The 24,170-nt window shown below is 41.3% G+C and overlaps 1 protein-coding gene across 1 annotated transcript in view; it reads right to left on the minus strand.

Moving 5' to 3' along the window:
- The window catches only part of CTTNBP2 (cortactin binding protein 2), an 86,706-nt gene extending 77,421 nt beyond the window's left edge, over nucleotides 1-9,285 (minus strand). The window contains exon 1 of the mRNA XM_074827554.1: nucleotides 9,032-9,285. Within this exon, the coding sequence (XP_074683655.1) occupies nucleotides 9,032-9,100 (69 nt within the window). The 5' untranslated portion in view covers nucleotides 9,101-9,285. The remainder of the gene's footprint in view (nucleotides 1-9,031) is intronic.
- Nucleotides 9,286-24,170: the final 14,885 nt, after the last annotated feature.

Here is a 24,170-nt window from a genome sequence, read left to right on the forward strand (position 1 = left end):
ACATCACAGGTGAAACTTTCCATTTCTGCAGTCTTCCACAAGACATAAATGAAAACACTCTTACATTCTTAACAAACGAGAGGCATTCTTCAACATACGTGATGCAGTGATGAGCTTTTTAAACTAGGCATCTGATCAAGCAATTAAAGTAAATTTTGCTCAAGTACACACCCTGAACTAGAACATATGAAAAGACAGCAATAACAAGCAATTAAAAGTGCTCGCTGGTAATTTATAGTTAGATATAGATAAACACGAAAAAGTGTTTATAGAAAGACATACCAATTAGTTTTTATATTTTTCATTTAATAAACTTGAAATAAGAACTAACAAAACCACTTCATATATGAACAATTCTAGCATATCAGACTAAAAACCCACTTAGCCAAGCATCCTGTCTCCAAAAGCAGCCAATAAGGGATGCCTTGAAATCAGTACCAGAGCAAGAAAAGCACATAATGATACTTCCCAGAAATATTTTCCCAGCCTCCAGCAATTTTCAGCTTATGCATCTTCTGAGCCAGAAATTGTGATTTTGCATGTAGTAGCCCTTGGCTGACATACCTGTTGTGAATTTGCCCTATTGCTCTTTGAATCTCTATGTAATTTTAGCCTTCACAACATTCCACAGCACAACTACAAATTTTATGAAGAATCACACCTTTGCTGTCAGTCTGCCATCAGCTACTTTAGTTTGATGCCTTCTGATTTATTAAGCACAGAAAACCTAGTCTATTATTACCCACACTCTATGCTACACACTCTATCAGACAAGTCTTCACATAGGTACAAAGAACAAACAAAATTTCACAAAACTGTCCAAAGTCAACCAGAAAAGACACACAAACAAAAAAGGTGAAATAAATTTAAGAGCTTTTAAGGATGAAAGGCGATCATTTTTCAAATCTTGTTTATGAATAATTTTATGCCCACTGAGGCTTTCTTATCATAACTTTACCTGTCAAATTCTGAAACTGGAATGACCACTTTTTCCCAGTACTTTAAGGACATCTTATATTTGTTCACTATTCAACTTTGAATCCCCTCACACAGGGTAACAGCGTGCATGGCAGTTGCTGAAGAAGCTACCACACCTTCTCCCCCATGTACATCTCTGAATCAGCACTTACAGAGCTACAACATAGCTTACCCTAACTGGACCAAAATACATAGTTTAAAGATTTAATATATTCTCAAGCATAATTGTAAAAATATTTTTAAGATTTGAGTAGATAAAGCACATGATGAAATAAAACTATCCTTCCTCTTAAACACTCCCTGCCATCTTCTGGTTATCAAGATGTCAGTCATGGCAGGCTTGCCTGAAGTTCTTATTGAGATGGAGCACTGTTTTCCTAAGTCATAGAGAAAACTGTTGTTTAGATCTAGAAAAGTAATCTTCCTAACATCTTCCAGTGGAACAATAAGTCTTAGATCTCCAGAAAACGAAGACTGCATTAGTAGCTCATGGCTTATGTGTCATCTGGGGTTTAGCTTCAATACCTCTGGTAGAGTGCCAAGTTGTAACAATTTAACCAACAATTTAACAACTATGTAACCAAGCAAGCCATTATATTGGTTTTATAACAGACATACATGAATATGTTACCCCAGGGTGATATTTGGCATACACAACCAAAACACAAGAGAATTTTTTTTTTTCCTCTGCCTCTTTCAGATTTTAAAATGTCTGGTTTATTTGATTTATAAGAATAAAGTACCTGAAAAAGACTACAACTTCAGTCCTCTCTAAGACTCCACGTTATTTTTCAGATCAGTTTTGTAAGGGGTGTGTGTTGCCTGGCAGCAAGTGCACTGACAATACAGCGAATGGTTAATTAGCTAAAACTCATTCAACTACCTGTGCATGCAGCACAAAAAAGAGTTGAGGTAAAATGACAACCTGCATTGCCAAAGATGAAAAGAAGCTCTACCATGAGCCAAAAAGAAGACAAAAGTATCTCTTCTGAACAAGAGAAGAACAGTTTAGGACATCAGTGATCAATCTGGACAGGCATTTTCCCACCTCCATCATCTTTGGAAAAGACAGAAAGAGGATTAAATTGGAAGGCCACCAAGAGGCACAGGAACAGAAGTGACTCTATGCCACATGCATAGCTATTTAGAGCAAAGATGGTAAAAGTCTTTAGGGTTAAATTTATCCCACCACTCTTCCTCAAAAAAACCCCAAAATTCTTGTGAGGGATCAGCAGTGCCAATAGTTTGGCTCTGCTGACCTAGCCCAGTTGATAGTACTGGCAACTTTAGGAGCTAAAAGCGCTGTTTAGCATCCTCCTGGTGTGCCCGGCGCGCGTGCCATGGCGGCTCCCTGCGGCTGGTTCCTGCACATGGGCTGAGGGGGACGCCGGCGGCGCCCGTCAGCGCAGGGGCCACGAACGAGGCGGCAGTGGTGGGGAGTGGAGCAGGGGCGGCGGCGGCGGGACCAATTTTTTAGATTTTGACATAGCGCTGAGGGAGATGGTGTAGTTGGGAACTGTCAGTGCTCGGTCAACGGTTGGACTAGATGATCTTCAAGGTCCTTTCCAACCTAGATGATTCTGTGATTCTGTTCATTGTGCTACCACAGCAGCTGTTACAAACTCTGCTGCCTTCAGCAGAAGTCTGAATAGGTAAAGTATAAAAACCACAGCTTTGTACTTTCTCTAAGCAGAACAGAGGCAAAAAACAAGTTAGCTGTGAATTAATCACAAATAATCATGGAAAACAAACTCCTTTCTGAGCAGAAAGCAGCTACATAGCCTTTTTAAAGATAAAGCTGGGTAATAACCCAGGACTTGGGAAAGAAACCTGTGAAGCATAATTGAGTGCTGAATTGGAAAGACGGGGTAGGGAGAAGTATAAAAATGCTGTATAAGAAAACACATAGGGAAAAGCTGTCAAAAAAAAAAAAAAAAAGAGGGTCCTTTCAGAAGGGAATGAAAAGGTACATATCTACATTTGTTACATATTTTATATTGAGTTCTATTAAATACACACAAGAATCCTCCTGAGTTTTCACAAAGATGAGGTTCTAAAAATAAAAACGTTATTATTTATTAGGCTATACAAAGTAAACTTTTAATATCATGATGGCCTCACATCTGTCAGACCCATGAAACAACTACATCAGGGAAACACAACCGATTCATACTTTATAACACCAAGTATGTCCCCCAGGTACAACTCATCTGACCAAGTATAAAGATCTGTTTTGACTAATTCTATTTAGTTGCCTGCATAGAAGTATCTAGTGCTATTTGAAATGCCCGGGGGATCAGAGATATCTTTCTGGGACAGGCAGATACAACTCAGGATTTAGGAGAATAATCCATACCCTCTGAACTGGTAGCAGAAGGACAGCTGGGATGCCCTGGAGTATCACATAAGGACCACTAAAGGAAGCCCTCAAGATAGAACTAAGACACCTAAAGGTAGGTATGAGCTATGTAAGCTAGGTACATAATGTCTCTTTATTTTCAATGGAGAACTGATTAGTCTAGTCAAAACAGCCAAGAAATCAATTCAGCTAACCAGCCACCAGAACTATTTGATCATGACTCCACTGACTGTATTGGTCAGATTTCCACAGACTGTAATAGGATATTAAACACTGTGCATACATGTATACACTTAAATTTAAGTGTCTTGAACCCCATCCGTACCTCCAAGAGTCAGCTGCCCAAGTCACTTCACTCAAAACCAGAGAATCTCGCAAACCTGTTTCTAAAGCAAGCTATTCCTTCTAACCACTTACTTCACCAACTATAAAAGGAAGTTTCAAGACCTAGCTCAACATAAACATGGGTATGTGGTCAAATGAATCCTAACACTTTTCTAGTAAAGAAAACTCTGCAAACAGCGTATTAAAAGAAGTGTTTATAATATCCATAAGTATTCATGAATACTTCAGGGAAAACCACAATTCATTGCTTTAGCTGTGGAAGGCTTGTTCTTTAGTCTGAAACTAGGGTAAGATGCTTCTTCAAAAATTATCTGATGCAAAAATACACGTCCATTTCCCACCCTATCCAAAATGAACTTAAGTAAAATGTGACCTATAGGAATGTTCCTGGCAACAGAAACAAAGACAGAGGCAGAGAAATGTCTTCCAAGGAAAAGCAGTGCTGTGGAACTTGCTCCACAACTAGGACCAAGTTTCTTGCTGAAGAGTTTATCATCTGATGTTAACGTCCAGGACTTACATAAAATTCCATACAATCATATCTGAGGGATCATGAGGGGTCTGTATGCACATTTAATTATGCCCATCCATTAGCTCAGTGACTTTTATTGGATTATTCACCAACGTGAAGTTACCTGCTTATTCTGCCTTCCTCTTCCCCAAGCACAGCTCCCTTACTTTCTAGGTTTGTCAAAGGTTTTCTTTAAAAGGTATGGGGGAGGTTTTGTTTAGTTGCTGTGGGGTTTTTTTGGCTTGAGCTAACTGCAAAACTTTTAACAGCTTCAACATTAACCATAAATACACCTCAAAACTGGGAAATTTATTTTGGAAACAAAAAAGACAGCCCCCGACCCCTCCAAAATTAGTAAGACACTGACCTTTACACATACCCAGATATTGTCATAGCTGTGAAAACATGTTTGCAATCTATTAACAGCCATAAAGGTACTTAGTCATTTTTTATTTCAGCGCAAGTTAGGCAACTAAGTCTTTTTTTATGGATCTAGGCCCACAACCCTTCAATAACCATGTTTAAACTCTTACTTAAATTTAACAGGTAATTTCCATTCAGAAAGTAGCTTTCAGATAAGTCCCTTCTAAGGCAAGTAGTATATAATTAGATCCAGATACAGGTACACATTGTTGAAGCTATTTTTAGAAGTTTTCCACAGGCTATCTTGAAATCTTCCAGAATTTTACACCTTACCTTGCGCTACAATATAACCAAAAAAATCAATGCCCAAGAAAGCTTTAATTTACCTATCACAGAGGCAGTACCTCTTCCCTAAGTCTGCTTGACACCTTCCATTTACATATTCAAGGACTACACAGGTATTGTAAATCACCTGATCCCTTTCTCTGGTAGGGGTGGAAATGGGTGTGGAGGTAGAACTCAAACTGTTGTCTTCCTGAGATCTTTCCTTCCTGTCCCAATTTCCATCTCTATTCCTATCTTGCTATATCACCTCTGAGGCCAAAGCAACGCTTACACAAGTGAAGTCAAAGCAGTTTGGAAAACAACAGGACATACTGCATCCTACAGATTTGCACCTCCATGCCACTTTCACACATCCATCTCACAGCATTGCCCCTCTGCACTTCACCTTTAATGACAGACAGTGTGAAAAATCCACATTTGGAAGAGAAAGGAACATTTACAAAGGGGACTACATTCAGTGGCGTTCTTTTCTCATCCCCCAGGACCTTCACAAGGGAAGAAAGGCTGTGCTACAGGTCATGGAGTAGAAGACACAGGAAAGGCAACACTGTAGTTTGGAGTAGGGGGAGGAGAGACAGAGGTTTGAAGTATGTCACTGCAAGATGGATCATCACAGAGGAGCAGCAGGACTAAGACAGAACTGTGCTGTCCTTGCATCTCACCTACAGGTTGGAACACCACAACAGCTTCGCATATCTGACTAGATGAAAATAACTTCTCTGAACAGTAACACTACACTGAGAACTTGTATTCAGATGAGGACAGTTGTAGTTAATCAAAGTCCTTTTGCAAGTGACCATTTTCCAGGATATAATCCCTAATAAGAGATATAGTCTTTGCTTTTCAAAGGGTTATGGTCTCATTTTTTGCTACTTGAAATATTTTCCAGATAAGAATCATTCCAACTGATCTAAATCAGCCTGTATAATTGATCTGATCAAACCATTATTTAGCATTCCACTATACTGACCAGACAGCAGGTCTACGACGAGCATTCATGCAGATCAATAGATAGTGAATATACCAAGCTAAGCATAAAATCCTACACAATGTCACCACAAAGTGTCATGGAATTTCTCTCTATTTATCTTTTTTTTTTTTTAAATACTGACAGGTTTTTTTCTGTAGTGCAACTTTTTTGTACTGTTATGTGAACCACAACAACCCAGACTGATCCTTCTGGGTATTCACAGATCACTCTCAATGAAATTTCGACCAACGAAGATGGCAGCAAAATCCCTACTCACTTTAGAGGAGCCAAGATTCCACACTACCAATATCCTCTATATGTACAGCTTTACAGAAAAATAACATTTATGCTTTTGATCACTGGTCAAGCAAAAAAATCAAACACAGAAATTTTACTGAATAATTTTAACAAACTTCACGTTTGATATAACAGGCTTTTCATAGGCTTTGTTAAAGCTACACTGAAGCTATAACATATGACAAGCCAGACCTCTATGCACAGCAGGCTGATGTTCAATGAAAAGACTGTCAAATTGGATTATTTCTTGCTATTATATAATCATTATTGGTAGACATTATGCAGATGGAAGTCATTCAGCAATGTTTTAAAATACACACATATGTTTTCTCTCAATTCTAGTCCAAATTGCACCAACACAATTTCACTGCCTTCAGTGCAATCAAGCTGTGCAGGTATGAAAAAGGACCAGAACCACTCCCCTGTCGTTTTTCCTTGTCATCCTTACCACAATAAAAATACCAATATTTTGTGGGAAAGAAGTGGTGGGCTTACCAAATGCTGTGCTCTATCCAAGGAAGCTCAGAATGATAAGATTATCGGCTTTGCTCCTAAACATAACACACCATAGAACAGTCTAGGCTTTTTCAGTCAAATTCCCTGGTGAATGTAAAAAAAGGAGGGAGGGGGGGCACTTTTAATCGTTCTCTACAGTGCTTCTAAAAGCAGCAAAAAAAGTCTTTTTTTTTCCAGTGATATTACTGATAGTGTACCAAGATGCAATAGCAAAAACCCTACTGTACCATCCTGTCATACATCTCCTGCTTACACCATTAAATTTACACATTAACATATTACTATCACAAATACTGTTAGCTTTTTACTGCACCATTTGTGCAACCAGGATTCTGAGAACTGAAAAAAAAAAATCTGAAACTGTACTGAAAACAATATTTCTTTATAAGTTGAAGTTTAGCATGACTTACAAGCTAGTCATCTGGATGCTTACTGTCATCCTAAAGGTAAGCAAGATGATCCAATTCATAATTCTGTATCTTGAGTTTAAAGACAGAAAACAAGCTACTCATATTAACCCTTCAAAAGGAATATTGGAGCAGTGTATAAATATATTTTTTAAATCTTTTAATTGCCCAGAGGAGTTCTTTTTACTTTCTTGTACAAAAGATAAAATGAAATCAACAGTGCAACAGCTGTATTTGCAAGGAAAAAAATATGAAAAGGAATATTAAATATTTAATGAATGAAGGCAAACAAAAACTAATAATTTATTTTTTTTTTTTATTGTTTAAGTATAGTTATTACTTTTGTTAGGGAGCAACACACAGGTTACTTCCTAGCATCTCTTCAGTTTTAAAAAAATATTTTAAAAGCATCATGCAGCGTAGAGCTGTTGCTCCTACCTTCCACAATGAGAACACCAAATTGCATGACTGGCTTACACTGCACTGCCTAACAGGACACTATTGGAGTGCTTTTTGATTACAGCTACTCATTGAATTTTTAAAATTGAAACTTAAGGCAGCAATAATATGAGCATACTAAAGAATTTAGTATGGAATTTTTTTGCTCAAAATTAGGGCTTTAAAGTATTTAATAGTCTGCTTTTATGAATTCTTACCTTAATATTAATTTATATCATGGTTATGTCATTGTTTTAAAAGTCAGTGATGTTACAAATATTCAATGTGTAAGGTTTACTTTTTTTTAAGTAAAACTCAACTTCCACAACACTGCAGAAGTTAAAACATGTAAGAAAGATTAAATGCACAGTTGGAACAGGGTTTCAGATAAGAATTAATGCCTGTTTGAAAGAAAACAAAATTATAAAAAAAACCTGCCAGCAATCGCCTCAATTTCACAGAAACTCGTGCTGCTCCCTCGCCCCCGCCTTCGGGGGTCATCACCTTCAGAAACGATCCCACGCAAAACGTGCACCACAGCGGTTTTACTGCCCTAAACTCTGCATGTCGCTTCGAGGCCGAGCACTTAGAGCCCCATTTTGGACCTGGCCACCCCGCTCTCACAAGGGCTGTCAACCAGGCGATTAACACGGGCTGATCAGCCCCGGTGGGTCCCCAAGCAGGTCTGACCGCGCCAGGTCTGGGATGCGCCGGGCGAGGGAGAGCTGCCGGGCTGAGAGGGGTCTGCCACTGCGCGGGTGGGGAGCCGGGGGCCCCCCAAAGGAGCGGCCGCCCCAGGGGATGAACCCCCCGCTCCCCTGGCAGGGCGTCGGGCCGGTGAGCAGGAGAGAGGAGCCCGCCGCTCGCCCAGGGGCGCGCAGCCTCCACCCGACACTGTTTTAACCGGCGCCGAAAAGGCCACACGACGGGAGGAAGGAGAAAGGGAGCTCCTTGCGGGCCCGGCAAAGGGTTAAAGATCAACATTTCCCCCCGGCCCTGGTGTGACAGGTCCCACCGCCCCGGCCGCTGTCACCACCTCAGCCCGCCCGGAGAGATGGGGCGCAACCGCCCTCACTGTGGCAAGCGGCGGGAAAAGGGGGGTGGGTACGAGAGAGGAGAGGAACGGGGAGCGGACACGGACACACACACACACACCCCCGCCCCAGCTCCGTGCCCCCCTCACGGGCGCCACACGCCGAGCCCGCAGCGGGGCAGCGGGAGGGAAGGAACAATGGGGGAGAGAACCCGCCGCCCCCGTTGAAGGCAAGAGGGAGGCCGGCAGGGAGGAAGACCCCGAGCCCGTCTCTCTTCTCCCTCGGGGCGGGACGGGGCTCGGCTGCGGCGGGTCTCCGCAGCCGAGCCCCGTCCCGCCCCGGGGGAGAAGGAGGGCGGAGGGACGGAGCTGGGGAGGCAGGTCTCCGCGCGCCGCTGCGTCCCGTCCCCACGGGGAGCCCTCCTCGGCCCGGCTGGGTCGAACCCCCCTCTCTCGCCAAGCCGGTTACCGCTGCCGTGGCCGCCGAGTCCTCCCGCCCGCCAGAGCCCGGCTCGCCGCTCGCGCCCTCCGTCGCCATCTTCCCGCTGTAACGGCTCCGGCGCGGAGAGCGGCGCGGAGCCGAGTGGCGGCAGCCGCCACCGCCAGGCGCTTAACCCCCTCCCCGCCGGCAGCGAGCCCACCGGGAGCGGGGGCGCTTAACCCCTCCGGCGCCGCGCAGGCGGGGCTGACGAAGCCGAGCCGCCCCCTTCGCCGGCCGAGGCGAGCGACTCCCGCCGGCGGGCGCTCGGGTTTCCCCACCCACCCTCTCCCCGACCGCCATAAGGCGGCCCAGAGCCAGGCGGAGGAGGGGGAGTGGGACCCCGCCGCGGGCTGCCGGCGCGCAGTGGTGGCTGAGGGGAGTGCCACCGCGCTGCCCGGGCTCCACGCAGGCACCGCTCTCCTCCCTTCCCTCCCCCGTGGCTTGACGCAGGAGAATGAAAGGAAAGGTTATGGATGAGGAGAAAAAAAAAAAGGGCTTGTACAGCAGGCTTGGCTCACCTGATCGGTGAGATCCTTAAACCAGCTGAAGCCTTTGAGGGAAGGGTCTCTTTCCTTCTGGGGGTGCTAACAGAGGGGGTCACCTCGCCGTCCCTGTGCCTCCTGGAGGGGCTGGGGGAGGACATTTCTGCTGCCAGCCCGTGCTTAGGGCCTTATTTTCAAGGCAGGATGGCCTCAGAGCCTGTGTAAGGGTAGACCTTCATCCAGGCCCAGTGTGTCGGGCCCAACACTTCCGTGCCTCTCAGCCCCAGCCCTGAAGCCCACCCTGGCCTGTGGCCACCCTTTGCTGTTCCAGGCCCGTCCTGAAGCCACAGCCTGTTATATAACTCCTTCAGAGGAAGGTTTGGGTTGCTGAGCTGAGCCTACTACCACACAGGCTAAACGTTGCCCCCCAGGAGCACCCCTTCATCTGTGCTGCACTGTCTGTCTCCAGGGATGTTCCTCAAGGTCTTGCCCCGCTGCTTTCCCTAGCAATGGGAACCTACCTGGTGAGCTATACACCAACACCAGATCGAAATGTACCCTCCTCTGGAACCAACTTACATCTTTTACAAGCTGAATTTCCAACACACTTTACTCTGCAGACACATGCAACTTTCACCAACAGCAGGCTCCTCTGAGCCTTGCCAGTTTCCTCCTTTCACAGGGCTGCTTCAGGTCTAGGTTTATGCCGAATTCCCCTGGCACCACAATCAGACAGAAATGGACCAATGTCTTCCCTTGATCAAAGGCAACAAGTGTTCTTAAGCATGCTCTACCTAAGGATGTAAGTAAAAACATGCGTGAACTTTTCCCCCTTTACGTTACCAGAAGAGGAACCGATGAGCTCTTAGTAGAATAAACTCCAACTGTAATGTAAATGTACACTGAACAGAGTGAGCAGAAGGCAGTGTATAGGATCCATTACAGGGCACATGAAATCCAGTCTCAAACAGATGCTTTCTGGGTTCAAGGTTTGATTTTCCTTAAAAATCATCTAGCTTTCCTCCTACTCAAGCTTTACACTTTTTATAACTCTAGTGAATGCTCGCATCCTTTCCACTGTCGAAGCTGAGAAACTCCATTGATGACATGGAGCCTAAAACAACTTGTTTTTCTCAGTTCCCAGAACTCTTAATACCATTTAATTGGTTTTAGGATATATTGTTGCTTGCTTACTTTATTGACAGCAAAATACTATACATTACTCATAATTATTTTATGTATAAATTTTGACTAGTATATGGCACTTTGCCATCAAGAAACTCAATGAAAAGTCATTTGTTTCCTATGGATTTTGTCATACTTACTCCTCTTCAAAATAGTTTTAAACACAGAAGTTTTTAAACTGGTTTGAGAATATCTTTTATTGATTCCTGTCTGCCATTATCATTGCCAGTATTTCCCTGTTGCATTAGAATCATCTGCTGACCATCACAGTTACTTACGTGTTTTCCTGAGTTGGTACAAAGCAAGCATACAGCATCCTATGTAAGTACTAATTTTTTAACCCCATCCATATCACATCAATGATGTAGCAAAGGCTGCACCATTTATCTCTCGCTCTGATGAGATCATAAACTCTGGTTTAGCTGATGTTTTATCAATTACCAAGTGTACATTTATCAAAATACCAATGAATATTAGATTAGTCATAGCTTTTAATCTCAGACTTGAGAACTGATCTCTCTTTCCTCATCTGAAGATAAATTTAGAATGATTTCTGAGAGAGATGGGGGTGCTCAGATCTCAGCCAGCAAAAAATTAATAAGATAGATGGACCAGCAACATTTCAGTTAAAAGCCTGCCCCAGACAACTAATATCCAGTACATCATCCAAGAATTGGAAGCAGTTTGACCTGCTGTTGTGGTCAAAAAGATGACAGGCATGCTTTTGAAGGAGAAATGATCTATATTTCTTCTTTATGCCATGAAATGAATTGTCACAACATTTTGAAAATATTATTGATTTTTGTAATTGTATGAGCCTATATTGCATGTTTGTGTTTCTTCACTCTTTCCCCTAATGACAGCAACAAGGCTTACTGTTGGCATGAGAGCACTAAAATCCATAGTAGATATTACCAGTCACCATTGGGAGTAGATTCTCATGCTGCATAGCAATGGTTGCTGTGTCAGGGATGGTGGTAGGGCACAAATGTCTTTGAGGTTTTGCTGCATAAAGAACACCTTTGGACTTGGGATCATCTTCAAAGTAAGAAATGTTTTTTTCTTGATTGTTAGTACTGCATCACTGGACAAGGTCTTTCTTATTCTCTGGTTACTCTGTTTATGCTACTGACATCTCTCAGAACTGGCCTCAGAACTTACTCACATCTTCTCTCAGAACTTACCCTCAGTAACAGAACATCTACACACGTAGTAAATGTGTTCAGAGAGAGGGACAAAGCGTGACTTTGTAACTGCTCCCATAGTGCACTGTCTGTGGTCTATGCCTGTATTATACAGGGAAAAACACCTCTTCAATGCATGGCTAACCCAGAGCCTTTCTAGAATAAATTGCCTATGCTTTTACAGATAATTTTATCACTACAGTAAGGCAAAGGAGTTGCTTTTCTCAGAGGAAGGTGCTCATTGTTTTACTACTAGCACATAGCTGGCAAACTGAATGAAATTAACTCTTTTTCTGCGTTCCAGTTTTATTTGGCTTGAGTGACATAAAAGAAAGGCCAAGCCTAGGAGTAGGCCTTACAATCAAGCTTTAAATGTATTTCTTTCCTATGATTAGAGAGCTGGCATGCAGCAGCAGAATGTCCACACCTTACAGGATGCAGCTGCTGGACTGAACGATACTCATTCCCTCCATCAGCACACAACTGCTGAGATTGATAGAAAATGCATGCCATGGCTTTACATTGGCAGGGAAGCAAACTGCTATGTATCTAAATCATACAGTGTATTGAGGCTTTACTGCCTTGCTACTAACTGTTTGCATGAAACAAAAAAAAAAGTAAAATGATATTTTATTCATCCTTTTCTAAAAAATAAGCCTGTCTGAATTTAAAGCAAGCAGGAGATGCTGAAGTCCCAAAATAAATTTTTAGAGAATATTGGATATCTGAGAAAAAGTAATTAATCATTTGATCATAACAATCTTTTCAAAGGTCACCCAAGTGCTAACTTAAGGCATTTCTGCCATCACCCTCATCTAGGACTCGCCAAGCCAAGCCAAACGGCATAATTCAAATACTGCACTGATTACCTCTTCAGGGAACTTTGGTCTTGGGGAGCTATAAACGATACAGAGCACTCTGATAACTGAACCATTAGCTTTGGTTTTGTGAAGAAGGGGTTGCTTTCTCTGGAAGATGGCACACCACTGTCTGGGTGAAATTCAGTAGAAAAAGAATCAATATTCTAGAAGGCATGTTGGCTGTTTCCGAGGATGTTAAACTAACATCAGAAAGAAAGGTGAAAAGGAGATAAAAATCAAAGTGTTGAGAACAAAATGGAATCTCCAGTAGTCATCAACAGAAGAGATGCTTTAATTGACTGTGCACAAGGAGCATAGCTAATAAATAGAAAGTGTTGGAATTGTTGATTTATGAGCATAAATTCAACAGTGCTGCATATTGCTATAAGCTAGTGATGTGATTCACATGACTGGAATGTTGAAAACTGGGCTATAATTTGCTTAGAAAGGCACAAGTGGACAAAAAGAAGGGAAAACACTATCAAAATAGAGTGTTCTGTGTGTCAGCAATACTGACATCTCAGGAAAAGTTATTTGAATGTTTATGAATTGTGTTTTAATGTTTAAAACATAAAATGAAATATTAGATAATGCTTACTGCAAACCTCATCACTCTAAAGAACAAAATGACAAGATCCTTAAGTACCTTCTACATAGAAAGAGAAAACTGCTATCACTGAGGCTTCACCTTGAATGACATCATTTTCCCAATACTGTAACATCCTGGAAATGTCTAAAAATTATAGGTGACAATTCAAAAAGTTAACCTTGAGCAGGAGGGTTCTAAATGAAACCTCATTTTAACACATGAAGAGGGAAAGCAAGCTCCAACTGGAATTTAAAATTTGAGTGTTTGCTGTGCCTAACTTTTAGAAATCTGAGCCCAGAATGGAATCCAGAAACTAAAAATGAGTACAGCCTATGAATTTGGAACGTTTATTTGAGAGAAGTCTTGCAGTCTGTGTTATGCAAAAATAAAAGATCACACACTGATGTCCCTGGAGTTGAAATTCATAAGCTTCTACTAGAGTATCAATATATTTCAAGTCTATGCTGTAATGTCTGAAAAAGTTGGATATTTGTTTGTTTTGCATGTGTTTCCCTGTGAGGAAGAAAATGATAACTCATCTGCTGTCAAGACAAAAAAGAGTGTATCGGTTTTTAAATACCAGAAAGGTATAGTACAGTTAAAATTATCAGACTGAAAATGTATGAAAATATTCAGAAAAGCTAAAGGTCCTATCTTATTTCTCTCATTCACTCATCTTCTCATGGGTTTCAGTAAGGAATGTGAACTAGATCCACAAGAGATTGCTAACTGAAGCAATAAAGGTGCAGGAATCAAGAATTCTCAGAACCAGTTTCCCTGAGCAGGCATGATGACTAATGTACTTTTACAGGCATCAGCACTTCCAAGCAAAAAACCACATTTTTTTTTCTGGACTTGGGAGAAATGCATGCTGCTATGATCATATTGGCTGTAGTGGCAGGAGGCAGGGGAATTCATGCTGCAACTGCCAGACGTGGAAGAGTTTGTTCCTTCACTGGCAGGAGTTATGCAGTGATCTGCAGTGCTGGGAAGTACACTACCTCATTTTGGAATTTAACTCTTAGCCCACAAATCACCACACCGTGAAATTAATTTTTTTCAGTGATTGTTAAATCACTTTATTGCAGAATGTCTTCCTTTTTTTTTTTTTTCTTTTTGAGAAACAATAAATTGACTGCTATCCCTACTGTTCTGGTATTTCTCCCTTTTCATTAAGCAAAAGGTTAATTTTGAAATTTTCTTATGCCGCTGACATCCTATGAACAAAATTGGATCACTAAATGCCCCCCTGTAGGGATGAAGCTGTACCACTGCCAAAATGGACCGCTGTATCTTAGAAGAAACTTGGCTGGAATTGAAATGATAGTGCTCACAGTGGCATCTGTCCTCTCTGCCAAAGCTCAACTATTGCCCTGAGAGCCCACTGTGCAGCACTGTATGCAGGCATTCAGCACGTGAAACAGCTTTAAGAGGACCTTTATTCTGTAATTGTAGAAATTAAAAACTCAAGGGAGGTTAATCAATTTATTGCCAGGAAGGATCAGTCTCAGTAAGGTGGTAACTACCTTAGCACTTGGATTGAACTTCTATGTGGGGACTTGGTAATGAAATGTTTTTTGTACTGAAATGCTCCACTAGTGAGAAATTCCCTTGCTAATGAAACAAAACTGCTTCATTAGGTTGTTAGCTCCACCACTGACACTGCAGAACCACAGCCCAGGAGAATTAGCTCCCGTGTTGCTGACACAGAACAGAAATCATTGTGCTGAGGAGTTAACTCCCTCCCAGAAAAATTGCATTTGCTAGAGTAAAGGAACACATTTTATTGCCTGTAGGAAAGTGATGCACTTACTGCTGCAATTCAGCTTTTGCAATGCAACTTTATTTATACTCTCAAAGTTGAAAAATAATTCTATGAAAAGAGATCTGAGAGTATGTGTGTTCCATAAACTGATGTGATCATATTGCCAAGACTCATAGTGACCTGAACTAAAGATAGGCTACTCATGTGTAAGTCTGTGGTTCAAGTTTATGGGTAACACAAGTGCTGATGAATGTTTTAATCAGAAAAAAAAAGCGGTAAGACAGACTTCCTTGTGAAATCACAAGTAAAAAAGGTGAAATTATAATTCATATGGCATTCAGTATGTGTGCAAAATTCACTTATTTACAAGTAAATGAGGCAGACAGAGGAAAAGCAATGAGCAGAAGAGAGATAACCCTGTCTAGTCTTTCCTGTCAAGCACAAGCATCTTTCAATGTACAACTGCACAGAAATCTTTCAGTCAGGGATTAGGGATTCTGCCTTTGCTGTACCATTTAAATTCTGGATATCCAGAAGATTATCTTTCATTAGAATTTTTCTCAGCATGTCCCTCAAGATTAAGATGTTTTACACCATCACTTAGACCATATGGGACTTTGCTTCCCCATGTGTCATTTGCCTACCTTACTGGGAATTAAGTAGAAATCAAATTCAAAAAATTGAGTGTTAACTGGCTGCATTGCAAAAATTAAGAGTGTTTAGGCTCCTGAGTCTCACCAGCTCTCAGTGGATGCTGGGGACTCTCCTGCCTTCTTTGTCTTGAAGTTGCCTCTGAGATTTCAAGACCAGGCATGAATATAAAGCCAAAGCTCTAGAGAAGATCTGCTGCAGCCAAAAATCTGTATGAATATAATGATTTCACAGAATTATGTCAAAAGACTGAATAATCTCGCTGCAGGACAAAGGCAGAAAAAAAGGAAAGTCAATGGATTTGGAATGAGGAATACTTATGTAATATTTAATCTTTGTTATTTTAAGACAACTACAAAATATCATTCATAGAAATACAGGACTGGACTACCAGTCAGTTAGTCTAACCTCTTCCAGATCCTAGCAAACATATTACACAGTCCTGTCAATAAAATGATTGCTTTAAAATCAGAATTTTTGCTGTATCATTTCTATTCAAATGTGTTAACTTAGAACTACATAAATTCTGCATTATTTATGACAAAATTAAATATGTCCTGATCATGGTGACTTTTCCTTAAGGGCTATCAAATAACATAGTAGCTACTAATTAAGCACCACAATATATTTATGAGTCTGAAGATATTTGAGCAGTTATTTAGATATAAAAACAAAGATAAAGGAAAGCTCAGTGACTTGCTAAGGATCACAGAACAGTTCATAAACTGTAACTGAGAAAGGAAACCCTGGAATACCGGTTTCCAACTTTTTGTTCTTATTGAAGTGACCATCTTAGTAAATATATACATGTAATGAAATGAGATTTAGATGTCCCTGTGTCAACATAAAGGGATTGCACTGGAAATGAACTGGTACTTGAAAAAATGGCACTATCAAAAAGGAATGCTTTCACAGCTGGGAAAGACTGCATTTCAGTGAAGTTTGTTCTACTCTGCACTGTATATACCACTGAGATACAATAGTATTTGTATAAAAACACTTCACTGCGCAAGTCCTCTTTTAAATTTAATGCATGGTTTGTCCAAAAAAACAGTTGATTGTAAAAAATTTCAACCCTGTGACAGAGGGTAAACTGTTACAATTAGAAGTAGAAATGAACCCACAGTAACGCTTCCTTTGGAAACAAGGCTCTGTTACTGGAGGATAAGAAGAGGATAGTGGCTATATTTCTGATTGTAAAAGGTATCCCAGAGTATAAAAAAATCAGCATGTGCAGCATTTGGCTTCTGTTTAGCCTTTGAAAAGGCTTTTCAGATATGCAGCCTCTTAAGGGAGATTTATTTTGCAGAGATCGCTCTAGAAACAACCAGAACAGAGCAGCAGCCTAGAACAAAGCTGCTTCTCACTCATGGCGTTACGAAAGCATCCCTCTCCTGCCTTTATTTGAGGCCCCTGAGGAAGCCTACAGGATGCTGGTTGCTAGGCAACACCCAAAGCAATGGTGTTTATAGCATTAGGTATTAATTATTGTTATGGGCCTTTTCCATGGAAGATCCTGAAAATATGCAATTAGATACCTCACAGAATAAGTAATTTTGCATTCTGATGGACAAGCATTATTCTGCAGAAAATTCAGAATTTGACAAGTTATTCAAAGGTGACTGACTATGCCAAGCCAATATTTTTTTTTGTCATGCTGGTTTTTTGTAATTGCAGCCAGGGGATTTGAGCAACAAAATGGTTACAGTAAGCTGTTTAAAGGTTCTGAACTATAATATAATATTGCTTCATTTGTTTCCCTGATTAAAGTGTCTAACCCTAAACCGATCTTTACCAGCACTTTGTTTTGAGTAGTTTAGGTCAGCAGTTACGTAAAAAAAAAAAAAAGAAGCCTTAGTATATGAATATGAAAGCTATAAAATAAAATATTTAATAACAGCTGCATGTTGCAACACAAAAGTAGAACAAACAGCTCAACAAATTAAATCTTGTGAAAGAGGCAAAGTTTACTCTGGTAGTGTTGTCCTTGAGATAAATTTCTTCATATCATTCATGACACTGACTTGTATTTATGAGAAAGGAGAGCTGCTCTTCCTTCTCTAGCATTGCCTACCTAGCTAATCATCACTAGCGTAAGGGGACATATATGTGGTACATTCCACTTTTGATGGGATGTTTATCCATTGTATAAGACAGGTTATATCCCCTGAAATGAATCGGGGCAGCCAAGAAGAGACTCCAGTTAGTGCAAAGAAAAATGGAATTCATGCTAAAGCAGGTCATTACCAAAGGTGAAAACATAACCAGCAGCATACTGGAAACTCCTGTGAAGTGACAGTGACAAAATGTAACCAACACCAAAGCAAATAAATTACTGTCTCAGCACATGAACTGAGTAATAAGACAATTAGAGAAATAAATGGTTAGACTTTTACCAATTACTGCAAGAGAAAAAGTACTAATTATTTTCCGATTGAAGAAAGAAGTTGAGACTGTGGATGGGAGAGGCTCAAGCAGACACTAATAAGAGGATGTTTGGCTGAAAATCTTTGTACATACAAAGATGCCTTCTCCCACATCTTGAATACACTAATATTTGTACAGAGGGAGAGTGAAATGCAGCAAAGGGGCATAGGAAGCACTTTGGTCATTTGCCTGTAGATGAGGCACATGATAGAGTGTAAAGCTCCCATTCTGTTTCCTGAGTCACGTCTCTTTAGGTGGATATGTGGCAGAAAACTGTCATGAATATTGATGTCTGATAATTTGCCTCGGGATGCTTCAGAAATCAGAACACTAGTCAGACTGGTACTGTGCTGCTTCAAATGTCCATAGAGGATTCTAGCAAGGAAAATTATCAGGCAGGCAATAAAAATGATAAAATCAGAAAGTCTGAACCTGTCCAGTAGGCAGTGGAGAGTCTGGACACTCAATTTTAAATAAATGGGGGCAGAAGACATGAGAATTTTACAGCTGTCTCCATAGCAGTTCTCAGCTCCAAAACATGACTGCCCAGTTGTTGAGGCTGCTGGCTGTTTTTCTTTTGACTGTTTCCAACTGGAAAGGTATGAGGAGCAGTCATTTCATTCACCGTTTTGATGGACACACAAATGTGACAAAATTACTATCCTTTGGCCATTCATAGTGACAAATGTTGGCTAGAAGAACATTATTTTGAACCCTGTTTTTTCAAGCATAGCATCTTATGAAAAGTATGTACACTTTTTAATGAAGTGGTATGTTAGGGAAATCGGTTATTTAAAAAAAAAAATTAAAGATTGTTCCACAAAGACATGCTACAGGCAGAGAAATATAGAAATTAAATTAGTCTTTTTGGAAAAGAAAACTAACATACTGTAATTTTATAATGAATGTGAATGCATATGTTGATAACATCATATTGCTCAAACATTTGTCATATGGAATATCTTTCTATCAGCTAGCAGAGATTTTCCTCTGGTAGTGCTTCCAAAGCAGGTGGATTTGCTGTCACTGCCTAGTTCTGAGGAGCCCAGAGGTACTGCATAATGGCAACCACAAATTTCAGGATGGCTCAGGATGTGTGTCTGTACTAGAGCCTGACCAATACAATTTGGTTATGTGACAGAACTCACACAACAACCTACAAAAATTATGACTCACATGCTGCCTTATTTGTAATAGTGATTTTTGACTACCTGCTGCAATCTTATGAATCTTCATAAAAACCTCCTCCTCTTTTCCCGATACTTGTTTGATCAATGTGTTTTTCTCTCACTTGTCTGATTTGCAAACATTAGATAAAAATGGAAACAAACTGTGTATTGATGTTCTCTATTTTTCTTATATTTCGGAGTATAGCTGTATTACTTTTAATTACTCTGCAGCATTTCTAGTAATTTCACATAGGAACCATAGGCATCAAGTTATTTATTTACTATTGTATATCTTCTTTACTTCCTTTATTTTTGTCATTTGAAATAGCTTAGATTTGTTTTATGACTCTTTGATCAGAAGTTTTCCTGAGTCAGCTATTGTATTTAGTTACAGACTCTTAACTAAAACCTTCATCTAATTTCGACTGCACTGCAGTGTCTGTCTGTGATACTGTTATGTTTAGTCAAGTTGTTTTCAGCAATGTTTTCTCTTGGGCCCAGATCCACAAGGAGACCTGGGGCCTCATTGTCCAGCAAGCTAGAAGCTAGCTCTGAAGGTGCCTCAATCCAACAGCAAAATCACCTTGGGTTAGGAATTTACACCTATGAAACTGGCTATTTCGGTGAAGAGGCAGCAGCAGCAGAGCTTTTTAAGATTCTGAACTTTATGGATATGGAGTTTAGAGAATCTGAACATGAGCTGTTCTAGGTGTAGAGTGATTTCACCTTCTTTTGTATCCTTGAACTTTGTCAGATATAATGTAATAAGAATTCCATATTTATAGGAGACCGGACTGTTGGCTGTTGTATGAAATGAACAGCTAAAAGAACAAAACAATGCCAGTGCCCATCAGCTGCGGACCTGTCCCCAACCTGCAATTTGTTTAATCCTGGTACAGTATTTTTCAGTGACCTATTTAAAAAAAAAAAAAAAAAAAAGTCTATCAAAAATTTCAATTCAGAGTTCCACAGTACTGGGGAATAAGAGCTTAAACAACTTGTCCCCTCTAGTTCACTTTTTCATACAGCTTTGCTGAAGGTTTTACTATTATTTAACAAAAAGAACTGTTCTTGCACAGTTTGTCCAACTAGATTACAATAGGAAAGAAATCACTTCTTCCAAGAGCTGAGAGAAACACAAATGCAAATAACTGGTCCCTGCCCTGAATATCCTGAAATAAACCTTTTTCATCTCATCAGAGGTGTTGCTTTGGGGAGAGGCTTTAACAAAAGAACTAGAAACTTTTGTGCAAGGCTAGAGGTGGACTCAGGTTCAAAGTCAAATAACCTCTGGGGTTTCAAGTTGATTTCACAGGTTTGTATTAACTGAAGTAATATAAACATGACATTCAGTAGTTGTACCTCGATTTCTATCCCTGCAAACTCATTCTCATTAGACTTTTTTTTCCCTTTGCATATTACTGAAAAGTGGAGCACAGTGATCAAAGAATCACAGAATCATCTAGGTTGGAAAAGACCTTGAAGATCATCTCGTCCAACCATTAACCTAACACTGACCATTGTCAACTACACCATATCCCTCAGCGCTATGTCAACCTGACTCTTAAACACCTCCAGGGATGGGGACTCCACCACTGCCCTGGGCAGCCCATTCCAACGCCTAACAACCCCTTCTGTAAAGAAATACTTCCTGACATCTAGTCTAAACCTTCCCTGGTACAACTTGAGGCCATTACCTCTTGTCCTATCACTTGTTACTTGGTTAAAGAGGCTCATCCCCAGCTCTCTGCAACCTCCTTTCAGGTAGTTGTAGAGGGCGATGAGGTCTCCCCTCAGCCTCCTCTTCTCCAGACTAAACAACCCCAGTTCCCTCAGCCGCTCCTCATACGACATGTGCTCCAGACCCTTCACCAGCTTCGTTGCCCTTCTTTGGACACGCTCGAGTAATTCAATGTCCTTTTTGTAGTGAGGGGCCCAAAACTGAACACAGTAATCGAGGTGCGGCCTCACCAGTGCTGAGTACAGGGGTAAGATCCCTTCCCTGTCATCCCTGCTGGCCACGCTATTTCTGATGCAAGCCAGGATGCCATTGGCCTTCTTGGCCACCTGGGCACACTGCTGGCTCATGTTCAACCAGCTGTCAGTCAACACCCCCAGGTCCCTCTCTGACTGGCAGCTCTCCAGCCACTCCTCCCCAAGCCTGTAGCGCTGCTGGGGGTTGTTGTGGCCAAAGTGCAGCACCCGGCATTTGGCCTTATTGAAACTCCTACAGTTGGCCTTAGCCCATCGCTCCAGCCTGTCCAGATCTCTCTGCAGAGCCTCCCTACCCTCGAGCAGATCAACACTCACACCCAACTTGGTGTCATCTGCAAACTTACTGAGGGTGCACTCGATCCCCTCGTCTAGATCATCAATAAAGCTGTTAAACAGGAGTGGCCCCAAAACCGAGCCCTGGGGGACACCACTCGTGACCGGCTGCCAACTGGATTTAACTCCATTCACCACAACTCTTTGGGCCCGGCCATCCAGCCAGTTTTTTACCCAGTGAAGCGTGTGCCCATCCAAGCCACGAGCAGGCAGTTTTGCCAGAAGAATGCTGTGGGAAATGGTGTCAAAGGCCTTACTGAAGTCAAGGTAAACAACATCCACAGCCTTTCCCTCATCCAATAAGCAGGTCGCCCTGTTGTAGAAGGAGGTCAGGTTTGTCAAGCAGGACCTGCCTTTCATAAACCCATGCTGACTGGGCCTGATCATCTGGTTGTCCCACATGTGTTGTGTGATGGTACTCAGGGTGATCTGCTCCATCAGCTTCCCGGGCACCGAAGTCAAGCTGACAGGCCTGTAATTTCCCGGATCATCCTTCCAACCCTTCTTATATATGGGCATCACACTAGCCAATTTCCAATGTGTCGGGACCTCCCCGGTCAGCCAGGACTGCTGGTAAATGATGGAAAGTGGCTTGGCGAGCACCCCAGCCAGCTCCTTCAGCACCCTCGGGTGTATCCCATCCGGTCCCATAGACTTGTGTATGTCTATGTGATGCAGTAGGTCACTGAGTATCTCCTCCTGGATTGTGGGGGGGTCGTTCTCCCATTCTGTCTTGTGGCTGATGAGGCTGAGTTCCCTCAGTACAACTAGTCTTGTTATTAAAGACTGAGGCAAAGAAGGTATTAAGCACCTCAGCCTTCTCCTCATCATTCGTTGCCATGTTTCCTCCTGTGTCTAGCAGGGGATGGAGGCTCTCCCTTGTCTTTCTTTTGCTGTTGACGTACTTATAGAAACATTTCTTGTTTTCCTTGACTAGTGAAGCCAGATTAATTTCTAGCTGGGCTTTAGACCTCCTGATTTCCGCCCTGCATAGCATCTTTGTAATCACTGTGAGTCGCTAGCCACTTCTTCCAAAGGCCATAAACTCTCCTTTCCTCCCTGCATTGCAGCCAAAGCTCCCTGTTCAGCCAGGGTGGTCTGTGCTGCCGGCTTCTCTTACAGCACCTGGGGACAGGCTGCTTCTGTGCCATTAAGACTTCCTTCTTAAAGAGTGTCCAGCCTTTCTGGACCCCTCTACCCTTCAGGACCATCTCCCAAGGGATTCTGTCAAGCAGGTACCTAAACAAGTCAAAGTTAGCCCTTTGAACATCCAGGATGGTAGTTCTGCTCCTCCCTTTCCTGGCCTCTCTAAGAATAGAGAATTCTATTATTTCATGATTGCTGTGCCCAAGTCGGCCTCCAACCGCCACATCATCCACCATCATTAAGGAATATACTTGCATTCATATCTATCCATCCTCACTACAAAACTTTACATTTTTCTAGTTATCTTCCATTGAAATGGAAACATTTGCTACTTGTTTTATTTTCCTTTGCAAAGGTTTACCTCAATATAATCTAGAATTCCAATACTTTTGTTGAAAATATGATTTGTCAGAGAAAGTAAAACATACTTAAATAACCTGTCTGAACATCTCTGTTTTCATACTCAGTCATAGCTAAGCTCCATCAGTACATTTTGTATTACTTGTGCTGGAAGAACAATAAATCATTTCTAGGGAAATTTTTGTCTTTACCTACTAGCCGTCCCATTCAGTGACAAATTCTTCTTGAATTCCTCCCTTGTTTGGAAACAGAGGTGTCCTTCATCATACACATTCATAATCCAAGAGAAAATAAAAAATCATTACAGTGGCTACTGAAAGCTAAAAAGATGGATTATCGTAGACAATTGTGAAGCGTTTTCAGTACATAGAATTAGAAAAGCTCATTTATCTGATTTACAGCTGCCTTCTTAAAATGTAGATCAGAACATGAGATCTGCCCTGTGCTATATCCATGTTATGGTAAATAAAGCCAGAACGTCAGCTAAGCAGAAACAACAATAATGGACTTTCTTAGCCTTCTTTTTTTGTTCTTGCTAATCATGTGGTGGAGATTTTAGGACTCAATACTTTTGTCTCTGCAAAACTACCATGGTCTGACTTTTTAACTTCCATATCTTTTAGATTTTTGTTTCTGAGTGTTGTAATGAAATTGTTTGGGGTTTTTTTTTACCTATTTTCCTAATTACTGTTTACTTATTCTCTGTTTTCCCAACATAATGGCACATTAATAGGCGGGAGCATACTACAGTTTGTCAGACTGTTCTAAATATTCTGGCAATTTTAGAAACTTGTTCATCTCATTGGGTGCATATAAATATAATGACCTACATGATGCAGGAATGAAAGAAACGCAGTTGAAAATAATGTGCTCATTGACGTAAGTAAACCATGACTGATAGGAAACGAGCCTACACTAGTGGTGCCAAGATCACTATAGAAACGGAATGATCTTGTGGCAAAATTGTAAATGCTAATCAAC

The sequence above is a fragment of the Strix aluco genome, chromosome 5, assembly GCF_031877795.1.
Source record: "Strix aluco isolate bStrAlu1 chromosome 5, bStrAlu1.hap1, whole genome shotgun sequence".
Taxonomy (NCBI): domain Eukaryota; kingdom Metazoa; phylum Chordata; class Aves; order Strigiformes; family Strigidae; genus Strix; species Strix aluco.